This window comes from Chrysemys picta, chromosome 1 (genome assembly GCF_011386835.1).
Source record: "Chrysemys picta bellii isolate R12L10 chromosome 1, ASM1138683v2, whole genome shotgun sequence".
Taxonomy (NCBI): Eukaryota; Metazoa; Chordata; order Testudines; family Emydidae; genus Chrysemys; species Chrysemys picta.
This window is the reverse complement of record NC_088791.1, coordinates 209,886,701-209,899,931: the sequence shown is the minus strand read 5'-3', so window position 1 is coordinate 209,899,931 and position 13,231 is coordinate 209,886,701. Positions and strand designations below refer to the sequence as shown.

General features: G+C 40.0%; 1 protein-coding gene across 5 annotated transcripts in view; it reads left to right on the top strand.

Moving 5' to 3' along the window:
* The window catches only part of IL1RAPL1 (interleukin 1 receptor accessory protein like 1), a 1,133,236-nt gene that overhangs the window by 696,640 nt on the left and 423,365 nt on the right, over nucleotides 1-13,231 (top strand). For all 5 annotated transcript variants that reach the window (XM_065591092.1, XM_065591086.1, XM_065591106.1 and 2 more), the window contains 2 exons: nucleotides 3,724-3,910; nucleotides 6,230-6,383. In XM_065591092.1, the coding sequence (XP_065447164.1) occupies nucleotides 3,724-3,910; nucleotides 6,230-6,383 (341 nt within the window). The remainder of the gene's footprint in view (nucleotides 1-3,723; nucleotides 3,911-6,229; nucleotides 6,384-13,231) is intronic.

The following is a 13,231-nucleotide window of genomic DNA, read 5'->3' as shown; positions in this document are numbered from 1 at the left end:
GAGACAAATGAGAAAGATATGCAGCCTTTGCAAATAGGACTGTGCAGTTATATGTGTAACCCACTCCAGCCCAGTGTCGGTTTTCATCCCTGTCTGATGGCTGGGCCACAAATGTGATTGTGACGCTCTGTATCTCGGGGGGAACACACAGCACCCCCATGTTCATCCTTATAAAATGATTGTGTGGTATCCAAGTTTGTCATGTCAGGTGTCTTTGGAAGGCTCATGATGCACTGAGCATTGTTGTTATAGTAATTGTTGTTACAGTAATATTATAGGTTGTATTTTCATGTATATAGTTATGAGGCTGAAAATGTGTCCTCATGGCTTAAAACAAGCCCAGGCAAAACTCTCCAGATAACACCAGAGGGGAACAGTGATGTGACTGGTTTGCATTACAGAATTTAATGCTTTAGCTGAAACAGTAGAAACTCATTCTTTTATTGCTGAAGGTCCAGGGTTCAATCCTCTTGTCGGCTCAAGTGATTACAGAAGTTGCACAAAATGTAGTTACCTTGTGAAGAATGAAAACCAAAAGTAAATACAATAACTGTTCTATTCAAACAATACAATCTGGTCTCCAGTGGAATATAAAATTTCTCTAAAGTTACCAGTGGTACAGGCTTCTGTTTGCTCTAGTGCCTCCAGTGAGAGTCATATAGGAAACTCCCCTAGTTCTAAGATTCTTGACCCTCTGAGCCACTTGTAGGCTAACTTGAAGGCTCTGCTATACGATACACATTTTCTTAGCTCATGGGCTCTACCTACTTCTAGGCTAGCTGCCATCAGCCAACAAACCACCTCCCCACTGGAGTTGTTGCCTTGCAGACCTAACTGTCTCAGGCCATTAGGCAGTGACTGATTTTTTCATCTTTTTCTGGTTCTCTGAGTCCAGTAACCTGGTTTTCTTCGGCTCACATCATTTTATTTTGTTCTGTTTTCTCTACGGTTCCTTACAGTGAGAACGGCCTGGATGCAACCTGGGCTCCTGGCAGAGTGCCATATGAGCCTCCTTGTCAGTGCTGTTACTATTCAGGCTCACGGAGGAAAAAAACATATAGGGAGACATGTCATCTGAAGGACGCTAAAGCTTTATGCTCCTTTTATGCTGCTTCGAGCTCCCAGTAGAAAGTGCTTTTGAGGGACCCTACGTCATAGAATCCAGTTGTCTAAGTATCCCAGCCTGGACATGTCAGCACCTTAGACTCTGGGCTTGGCACTTCATAACTGAGAGCATCAGCACTTTGGAACCCTATCCGCTATCTGAGCAGATGGACCCAGTTTCATCTGAAGTGCTTATGCACTAAACTGTGAGTCACTGTGGTGCCACATCTCTCCTCAAACCACAGATACACCCAGACTAGGATTCATCCTAAACAGGATCATAAAATGTAGAGGTCTGCATTGCATTTTCTGCCCAGAATATCATGAAAGGAGTTTGAAAGTCCAGACTTTAGCTGACATGAGAATCCCCATGGTGCTTTCTGCTGGGAGCCAAGGAAATGACTAGTTGGGAGGATGAAACCTCAAACTTGCCTCAAAAGGAACCTTAGGGAAGAAATGGCAGAGAAAATAATGAAAAAAGTGTGATCTGTAGCAAACCAAGTTATTGCGAACATACACTAGAAAGAGTACCCAGAACCTAACTGGCTAGGGCAGTTGCACTGGTTAAAGCTTAGAGACACCATTTCCTGTGCTGACCGGCGTTAGAAGGGAACCAGCTGGATTGTTCCGGTGCCGTTGCGGTACCTGATGTTGGCATATGCTCAGCAGGACAGGGCTTTTGATTAGGCAGGAAGGAAAAAATAACTCTTATACCGGGTGATGTGTTCCAGAGAGATGTGAACTAAGAGTGAGATTCCTGCCTAGCTGGTTTCTTTAGAGAAGCAGAATTACAGGTTAAGTGATTTTCCCTTCTGCCTCTGTTAGGAAGGAATTTTCAAATCATGGGGTGATATATGCAACATAATGGAGACATGTAGAAAGAAGAAAATTTAAAATGTACTAATTAAATTCCCCAGGCCTGCTTATCTCCTTCTACCTGTCTCCCAGTAGCATACTCCCACAGTGAGAAAATCCATGCCCCTGGTGAATTGCTTTGGCCCCCTTCTTCTGACAAAGGTTAGGTCATCCAATCATAGAAAAGAAAAAAAAATACCAATATCGGCAGACTTAGGTCACAACTTAGGAAAATGTGTGACTTAGGAATGATCTGTATTCAATAATTAAATTGTTTGCTATGGATACAGTAGTTTTACCAACTCCAATCACAAGTATACATGGGAAGCATCGGATAGCTCCAAGGATGGGAGTACAAGCTGACTCCACTCTGGGGAAGATATTTTATATTTGTTGCCTTTCCTGCCCAGAAAAGACATGCATGATTTAAGGTCATTGACAGAATTACTGCGCTTCCAGAAATGATATTCTTATTAGTAATTAATAAATAGTGCCTTTGAGGTTTACATTTTCTTCTAGAAATGAGGCTGTGGTGCTCTTTGTATGCTATTTTCCTTACTTTTAGCCTTCTAATCATTTCCTGATAAACAGAAAGAGTAAACAGGTATTAAGACATCTAAAGGCAATCTGAAAATGCAGCTATCTTTGAGAGTCTGCAATGCTAGATATACACTAGACTCTTGTAAATCAGCAGTCATCTCACAGAGTCTGAGAGTGAAAATAAGTAAAGGAAAAATGTCTTCGTGCTCTCTGCAGGAGCCACTTTCAGCAGATTAGGGGTCAAATGCATTTAAAGAACAGTAGGGGAAGATGCTTGCACTGTCACAGTGTACTGCTAGAGAGTACTCAACCTTAGACATTCTCATCCTGCCCATCTGGAAAACCAAAATGAAAAAATAAATCCTTTCAAGTCATTTTGTCTTTGAGACTAATTAAAGTACATAGTGAAATGAGGAAAGCAGAACAATGTTCCCCAGTCTCTGGGTGTCTGGCATATCAACATATGGCCACCAAAGGAAAGTAATAAGTTGCAGGACAGAGCCTAAGCTAATGAAAGCTGAGGATAATGCAGGGGTAACATTTTGTCCTGGGAATATGGGGATGAGAGGCTAAGGTAAACAAACTGGTAGTCCTCTAGTTTAAAATACACTGAGATTAAACTGTTTTCTATGGGGTGAAAGGCCACAAGGCTGGTTTTTAATCAAATGATGTTTAAAACTATATTTTTAATTACTGCTTCACTTGAAAACCTGCTTACATTTGATGAATGTGGGGGGCTAACCCGCCAGTTCGTGGTGTGATGCCAAAAGTTCCAATTTGACAGTAGGCTGCTGTGCAGTAAACTGATTTGCTCACCTCAGAGAGCTGTTGTAATAGTGTTTGGCAGAAGGATGATTATGGTGCTTTGCTGGTTAGTGCATGAAGCTTTTCTTGGCCTTTACTTAGGAGGAAGTTGCCCGCCAATAAACAGTATGGATGGACTATAATGATGGAGGGAAGGGAATTCAGAGGAAAGGAAAGGGTTGATTCATGGATTCATGCCAGTTATTATTATTACATTAAAATCTAGTGGTTGAGGTGGGGATTGGAAAGAGAAGAGCCTATTCTGAATACGTAAGGACTACACACAAAAGACATAAAGCAAGAATAGTTTGATTTCTCTCTCTCTTACCTACAATGAATATAACTGCATCAAAAACAATTATGTGACTGGAATTTATTTTTCACACTGGACCCATTATTTTTATTTGTGTTATATTGCAGAAACTCTACTTACTGTATGAAAGTATCCATCTCACTGACAGTGGGTGAAAATGACACTGGACTCTGCTACAATTCAAAGATGAAGTACTTTGAAAAAGCTGAACTTAGCAAAAGCAAGGAAATCTCATGCCCTGACATAGAGGATTTTTTAATTCTATATAGAGAGCCTGAAATCCTGTGGTATAAGGTAAGGAATACAGAAGACTTCTGTTGCCTTCAACAAAATATTATGTCAAGTTCTGCTGCATTTTCAATAATCTCAACATTTTATCTGGACGTGATATACAGCTTGGATGGATTTAAGATACATTAATAATAAGACAAGGGGGGATAGGATGAAAAAAGAACTAGATGGTAAAGTGTTTTAATATACTAGAGTTTTAGTTGTAGAGAGACAAGGATTCAAATGCTTTCTTAGGTAACATTGAAAACTCCTTATTTGGTATCTTCCTATTCCCATCTAGCTGTACCACAAAACAACCAAATAATTGGTGGTCCTCTTTCAACTGAAAAGTCCAAAACTGGAAAAGAAAAAATGTTACCAGGGTGGTCTGGTATGATACACATTGGTAAGGCTGGGTGGGGAAGCAGACACAGCAATTGTCTGCACTATGCCAGATTCAAGCTTGTGCTAGTAGAACCCTCAATTTCCAAACATGAAATTCACTCAGAAAGATATGAAGCGAAAACATTATTTCAAGAAGAAGCTATGCACATTTTTTACCTGCATACACAATTTAAATTGTACCTCATACAATTCAACAAGAATCCCATGTTTTCAATAACATTAAAACTTCAAATCTCTCCAAGAATAAAAACTCATGTTTAAGGCTTGTGATCTGCCCATTGTTTGCACAATTAGGGGAAGAAAAGGGAAATGACGATGTCCCAGATAGAAAATTAGCTTTCACTTTAAAGTACCCATATTTCTCTATGGCTTATTGATAACTTTAGTTCAACATTGTGCATTAATTTGCTTTTCTGGAGAGTTATTTAGGCCCTGGTTCTGCGAGGTCCTTGTTTAATGCAGCTCCCATTGACTGCAGTTGGAACTGAGGGTGCTCAGCACTTTGCACATTGTAGGGTCTATTTTTTAATGTACCCTAGTTCCTGGATAAACCAAAATAGTTCTGATCTCATAGGTAAACCTGAAATAAGTTTGGGTATACAGGAATAATTAACTGTCATTTTCCAGTTGAAACGTATTTCACTATGCTTTCTAATTATCAAAACACACAGATGTACCTAGCCTCACTATGAGTACTTGTAAATTGTATTGTCCAGTGATTATAAAGAATTATGATCTAGGAGGATTCTGGCTGAGCCACTGCCTCTGAAAATGTAGGGTAATAATTATGTAGCCCAACCAGTAGCTTCATCTGAAATATGCTATCTAAGATTTAAAATATGTAATAGAATACATATCTAAGGATTTAAAATGTTAAAAACTATTTTCCCTTGGTAGGTTGCAAAGATTCATAAAAGACCATTGTGGGTTATCATGTGCATGGACATATTTCTATTCTAACAAACAGACCGAATGACATTTACAAAACTAGCCTATATACTATATGCACAGCAAGCTGCTATGCTGGGCAAAATGAGCAGATTATTTTGTACTGTTACATCAAAAGTCTCAAAGACATTAGTCCATTGGCCTGTAACTTATTTCTTAGAAAGATGAAGAAATTTGGAAAACCCTGAAAAATATCCAAAAGCATGCAGCTATATCATGTTTTATTTTAATTATTTGAAATCTAATAAGGCAAATTTAAAAAAAAAAGAGAAAAAAAAATAACAATATGAGAGGGAACCAGTAAAAACTGCCAACACATACACAACTCTTAGACCAAAACAAATTTCAATCTTGCAGATGGGCTCACTTATTAAACAACAAAATAAGAATGTATTTCAGCAAGAATGAAACATATAGAATTTTATCAGTAGCAATTAAAATTGGGACACATTATATTTTGTATATATAAATAGTACAAATTAGACATTGCGTTATCTCATTGAGTCAATAGTAAGATCATTGATAAGTAAAACCTTTCAAAGCAAATTCTAAGATGATTTCAGGTACGGAGATGCAACTTGCTTCTTCCTTGTTTTCTCATTCGCTCCTACTTCCCTCCTTTTTGATTAATTATTGCTTTACAATGACTTCCCATGTCCTCTAGCTGTCATTAACATAATGATGATAGACGTTTTCTGTATATGTAATAGTCCCAGAAACAATATTAATTAGATAGGAAGAATAGGAACTCTTTAACAATATTACTTCAGAGCATCATCATTAAGGGAATAAATTCCCTGCCTTTCTGGCATCCAGACAGCTCTCATGTGACTCAATGAAGTAGAATATTTGGGTGACTCAGTTTATGTGAGATATCGTAAGTAATTATCTAAGCCATTTCCTAGGCTCTTTGACTTGGGCAATGTTGTCAATAATCACATTTAAATACAAGGATTTCAGTCATGGGTGTATTATATTGTCTTTGAACAGGAATGCAAGGCAAAAACATGGAGACCGAGTATTGTGTTCAAAAAGGACACACTCATCATCCGGGAGGTTAGAGAAGATGACATTGGAAATTATACTTGTGAGTTAAAATATGGAATCTTTGTTGTCAGAAGAACTACAGAATTAACAGTTACAGGTAATTATAGGATCCTAATATCTTTTTCTGATATTGTAAAGAAAGACATTGCCTTTTTTTGTTTTAGGTCATTTGTGATATACATTGCAACTACTTAGCTAGAGACAAAAGTTTTGATGACTGTTGTTTCACCTTGCCTAGGTGATGTTTCCACACAATCTTACAAAGTTCCAATTAGTGTGCACAGCATTCTGAATGAGGTCTAGGTTTGGGCCTGTTTTAGAGACCTGTAGGCAGCTCAGGTTTCTGAATGGGAAATGGGGAGGGTGTTCAGTGTTTTGGTAGGATAGGTAGCCTACGCTATTTATGGCAGAAAATAACATGATGGAGCCCACTATATTTGTTTGTGGAATGCTGCCTTTTGAAGGCAACACTTCTAGAACTGACGTTGCTATGTTAGAGCGGCATCATTCTAAGAGGACCTTCCATAGGAATACAACCATGACTCTTCTCCATCAGGACCACCTGCACAACCATCCAGCAGATCAATCATATTGTGCACACCTGTGAATACCAATGGTGAAATTCTGATCCCATTGAAGTTAATGGCAAACTCACACTGATTTCATTAAGGCCAGAATTTCACTCCATGTATTCCATACATAACATTGGTGACAGGGGAAAAGATGCTTTTAATGTCATTTACATTAAAACCTTCAATGTTCCTACACAAGTTACATCATTGTTTGATCCCACACATATTGTAATAGCAATGTACTCTATTACAGAAAACAACCTCGCTGCCTAAGGGTTAGTCCAACCGTTTTTCAGCTGTTCCCTCCTCTCCAAACCTCAGTATCACAAGGGCCAGTCCTAATTTAGAAAGAATATGGCACAGCGCTATCCAAGGAAAAATTATATTGAATTGATTTCTAGAATTATCTGGTAATATTGGGAGATGATATAGGTGCTATATCTTGGGTCTTCAGATTGCAGTGCACTTCATGTCATTTCCAATGCAACATTCCTTAATAGCAGGCAAAGTTTAGGTTTTCCCTGTGGATTGAAGGTGAAATAGATTCTTAGTTGTCTCAGCAACACCAAAAAAAAAAAAGAAGCTAGTGGCAGTGTGTTTGGAGTAGGAAACAAAACATATAAAAAAGAATCTTAGAGCAGGAATATCCACGTCAGGTTCTCTTTGTTTCTCTGCTAAGTCCAATATAAATGTATATCGCATCTGGCAGTTAATTACGGTGTTTATAGTATGCCTCGATCAGAAATTGTGGAAACATTTCTGAGTTTATTGGAAATTTGTTTTCTTATGTGCTAATGAATCTCAGTATTGTCCATCTTGCACCACTTCCACCCAAAATATGAGAAGCTAAACATAAACCTCATGATTTGTAATTTCCACTTATTAGATTAGTCATTATATATCTGGAAATCATACCGTGTGTTGATTTGAGAGAAATTCAGACAATCAATCATGTTTTCTTTAAGCACAATATCCAGTTTCTCTCCATATTTTTTCTTGTATATGAAATTGATTTATTTAGTGACTAGAAGCAGGCAATTACTCTCTAGTGATTATGCTAACAGTAAATATCAATATACCCTGTTTGACTCTCATGAAGGAGAGCAGAGATAGAGTAGTGCTGTAGTTAATTTACTCCAAAATAAGGCTGCCAATTATCTTCTCAATGTATGATGTATGCACTTGAGTAGTACATAATCTTTCAGCCCCCCAGTATTCTCTCAATCACTTTGGAATGGTGCTTCCACTGCAAAAATATATCTTATTGGCAAATTTGGTGTGCAGTGTTGTTTGAAGCAGACTAAAACTACAGCTACCACAAAAGGAAAAAAAATAAAAGCACTATGAAGACATGCACTCACATAATTTGTGATAAAGAATATACATTAGTCAGTTCTGTAGTTGCTGAGGAAAAGCTCTATACTTAATGTTAAATTAAAGTGTGACCACTCAAGAAGAGACTTGGCTTACTTTTGAAGTGTTTAAAAATGAATGAGATCAAGAGAGGAGAACTGTGATATTTTTGGATCTGACAACCAGGGAAGATGTAAGAACCAATTTGTTGCAGAGCATTTTAGCAAGTTTATTTATTTTGGTATTACTGTAGTTCTACATGTTGTCTTTATATTTTATGTGACTAAGCTAAAGAAATAGATACACTGGTATTATCATCAGTTTTCTTTTTTTAATACATGCCATAGGCTATGGTCAGTAACCATGTTATATTATTATTTGACTTGTGATCTGTGTTTGGTAGGAAGACATGCTGACATTAAATATGTCTTATGTTCTGTTTATGTACTGATGAAAGAGAGTTTATTTTCCAAGTGACATACATTGCAATTTATGTGAGATTATTTCTGCTGGGTTTAAAAATAGTTTAGACTTGAATTCAGGAGTCAGAGAATAAATGTCCCATCCTAATTAAAAACATAAAGTTGACACCTTTTACTAAATTAGCTATAAATGAACTAGCTAAAAGCACTTCCCCACCATAGGGGAAGAGAATTATATAGCGGTAGGGTATATCAAGTGAATATATGTGTGGGCCGACTTCTAGACTGATAGATGGGTCCCTTTTCTTCACTGATCTGTCCCTTTTATCCTCTCACTCTTCCTCCTTGAGACGCCTTTCATCCTTGCCTATTCTTCCCCCCTTTATCACCCTGCATCATTTATAAACTCCTGAAGTTTGTAATGTATATGGAAACTATGACTGACAGCTAGTTCCATTAACAAATCTACCTCCCCCAGAAACTAGTCAGAAGAACCAGTCCTAACACATATAAAGTTACTATGCTAAGCCATTTGTGACTTACAACTAGCCAAATCCAAAATTATGGAGGTGTTCAGAAAGTGAAAGCAATGAGAGTAGTGCTTCTGAGACAAACCCCTTGCCCCATGTTTACCAGATGCTTTGCCTAACTTACCCCAAACGTTCCAGATATCTTTAACCCATGCAGATTGCTTTAGTTTTACAGTTTGTATTTTCAAAATCAGGCTTATTATGTAAGGTTAGCACATCTAGCTGGAAACTAGTGACTCTCCATAATCTACAACTATTCCTCTGCCTGCTTTTCCATATTCTGATGCAGAGAATGTGTGGTTATTTTCTGGTGTTTGTGTGTGTGTATGTATTCATGTTTAATAAATATGGTCTTTTAGGCTTCCTGTCTCTCTCTGTGGTGGAAAGGACTCTCCTGGGGTGTATTGTATTTCCATCCAGTGTAGAATGTGCTATGTGAAATCCATGAACCAGATGCTCAACCAGAATAAATCATTATAATTCCATTGAGGCCGAGGATAAAGGTTTAGGCCTTTATATTAATACCTTTTCCTATCATCAAGTAAAATAGTGAATGCTACAAAAAAGGGATGGTCATCTGGCTGGCGACAGGGTGGCTGTTTTAAATCAAACGCAGAAGTGGATTAAAACAAAACACACGCACACACAATTTTTTGTTTTTTTGTTTTTTCTCATCTAACAGCCAGGTGAATCAGGCAGTGGGTGGAGAAACATAATTGCAGGAAGTTTCTGCCAAATTTATTTACATAAAATTTTCATTCCATTTTGGCTGTCCAGAGCCCAGATCAGAATGACAGGGTAAAAAAAAGGCTTTGGCAACTAGATCACTTTAGAATGAATAGGTCAGCTGTGAACAATTTACACTGAAATCCATCTTTCACATTATAGGGCTATTGGAAATCTAGTTTTATGCAGATAAAGTTACTTAATAAGAACAACATTTAAAATGAAATGTCTATGTCATAACTGATCTTTCCTGTATCTAGTAAGTTCAGTATTCTGTACACTATTATGGGATAGGAAAGATGATCCAGTAGTTAGGGCACTAACCTAGAACTTGGAGGACCTACTTCCTGCTCTGCCACAGACTTCCCAAGTCACCTTGGGAAAACTCTCAAAGCCTCTCTGTACCTCATTTACCATCTGTAAAATGGGAATATTATCATTTCCCTACCTTACAGGAGTGTCAGGAGGATAAATACATTAAAAATTGGGAGGCAGTAAGGCCCAGATACTCCAAAGTATTTAGGTGCCTTATGCACCTACATACCTTGGAGGATCTGGGCTTTAGATACTACAATAATAGGGGCCGTGTAAGTTCCTAAAATAGATAGACTTGAAGAGGAAATGTGATATCAAGGCACTCTGTGTGTGCAGTGGCAGGTTTACAATGGTGCCAGTGGCGCCATGGAACCGGGCCCATGCTCAGAAGGAGCCCCAGCCTGCTCCGCTTGCACTGTGCCCTGAGACCCCGCTGGCTCCCCCCGCCCATCGCTTGCTCCTCTCAGCCTGCCCGCCAGCTGGCTGAGGGCTCCTCTCCATCCCCGTCACCACCTCCCTGCTTCTCTCTGCCCCCTGGCTGGACCCCAGTGCACCTCTGGCTCCAGGCAGTCTCTGCTTCCCACCACCACCTGTGGGGCCCTGCCTGTCTCCCAGAACTGAGCTACCTGGGACTGGTGCAGAAGCCTGGCCAGTCTCAGGTCTCAGCTGGTTTTGGGGCGGGGGGGACAACAGGAGTGGAGGGTGCTTGGCTGGGCCTCTCCAGGCAAGTGGGTCATCAGGGAGCCCGGACGGGGCAGGTCCTGGCCTGGCTGATCGCACCACTCCCAAGGGGCTGGAGCGATTCCCCACCGTGGGACCAGCCCTGACTGTGCTGCCAGCTCAGCCTGGGCCGGTGAGTGTGGCAGGGAGGCAGGGCATAAGGAATAAACTACCTCTTAGCATAGGGAAAATTCACAAGCTAAAATAAAAGATAATCTAATGCATTTTCTTGCATTTACTTACAATTTCTGTAATTTTAGATGTATCATTTCAGGTATCTTTTTAGGAGCTGGTTTACCTGCTTGGTGTCTTTCTCTGTCCCATGAGGGAACAAACAAAGAGAGCACAAACAAAACCTCCCCCCACGAAGATTTGAAAGTATCTTCTTTCCCCATTGGTCCTTCTAATCAGGTGCCAATACATAAATGTTGTTACCCTTCCCTTTATATTTATGACACAGGGAGTGGGTCTCTTAGAGGTCTGGGGGGGTGCTGGGCTGTGAGGGAGCGAGGAAGATGTGTGTGTTGTGGCACTAGGGAGTGAGGGTTCTGTGGGGGGTGCTGGGCAGTTGTGGTGGGGTTGTGGGCAGGTGGGCACTGGGCAGGGGTGGTGTTGTGCAGGGCGTTGTGCATTTGTGAAGGGGTCCGGGGGGGGGGCTCTAGCCATAGGGAGTCCGGGGGTGGGGGCTGTGTGGCGCAGCATGGGCCCTCCCCCGAGGGGAAGGGGCACGCTGGTAGCACAGGGCCGGGCAGGCCACTGTGAGTCTGGCAACTGCCGGTTTGTAAATAGTGCCCTCGCACTTGGCTGGACAGAGCGGGGCCGCCCCTGCCATGCCATGCTCCATTGCCCCTCACTGGTCCCTTGCTCTGGGTACTGACCTCACCATGCCATGCTCCACTGCCTCCATGGGGGTCCACAAATATGTTTGGCGCTAGGCACACAAAAGGTTAATCCGGCCCTGTGTGTGTGTGTGTGTGTGTGTGTGTATGAGTGTGCACATGTGTGTATACGCACTGTAAAATCTAAATATATCAAAAGCATAGTAAAAATGTAGATTTTCTTGAAAGCTTCTTGACTGGTAATAAATGACAGTATTAAGGCAGGGGTACATTGCTCTCCTAGTAAAAGAAATATTAGCCATAAATGTAAATGGAGAAGATAAAGTGTGATGACTTGAAAACATAAGTAAGTAAGTCTAGGTACAGTTGTCGTTAACTTGTAAGAGCTTTAAAAGATCACTTTCTATTATTACGCTTATTATATCAACTTTACCTTCCATACTAGATATCACAGAAGTATACACATTCACATAAATGAAAGACAGATGCTGTAGATCATAAATGAAGGACAGATGCTGTAAATCATATTTATAGGGAAAAGAAATTAAATCCTCTTTTCCTATATGACTTTGAAAGCACTTCTCTATGTTAGTTATACATATTTCTCTGGTGCTTACCACTATAGTTTCTGTTCATCATGTGATCATTAATGAAATAAGCATTATGTTATTATTATATATTATCATCTTCACTAATATGAGGTATGGAGGGATTTAAGGGACTTGTTTTATGTCACTCAGAAGTCTGTGGCAGAGCCTTGAAGAGAACACCGCTATCCTGTTTCTTCTACCTGTACCATACACTTCACATGGAATACTGAGTATTACTGAGCATGATACTTTGGTATGATACAATACAACACGACAGAGAGCATACTTTTATATTATATCAGCTGTGATACAGGATGTGTGATGCACTGGTGCTAAGGATTAGGGAAAAGAAGCAGCTGCTTTTTTTTTTTTTTTTTTAATGTTCGTAACTCAATATTAAGGGAAAGCAAAGGACGTAACTATTTCATACACACCCTGGCTCCAACCTGGAGACTTCATGATGTCTTCCACACAGGCCCTCAGAAAGTTGGGAATTCAACTGTTTCCCTAGAAGCTGCTCTCTCTGTGGTTGTCTGCCCACCACTGAATTGCTCGGGTCACCATCTTGTAGGAGCCTTTGCCAACATGCTTTTTTGAACAGCCGGTTATTTATGTCCAGGAAGTTGGAACAGCTGCAGCCTTAGAGCAGTCCATCTGACTTCTCTAGGCTCCTCCTTCCTTCCTTTCAGCTGGTGCATAATTGTAGTTTCAATTATGTGTTCCCTAGATTTGTGGAAGGTGGAACATCTTCACAAAAGTTTTGATGGATGAATGGTGCCTGTGTGTTGTGAGCTGACACAAGTAATGGAGCAGCAGCCTCCAGAGCTGCTTAGGGACAAATCCTCCTAAGAGTGGTGGTGTTGGGTTTTTTTGTTGTT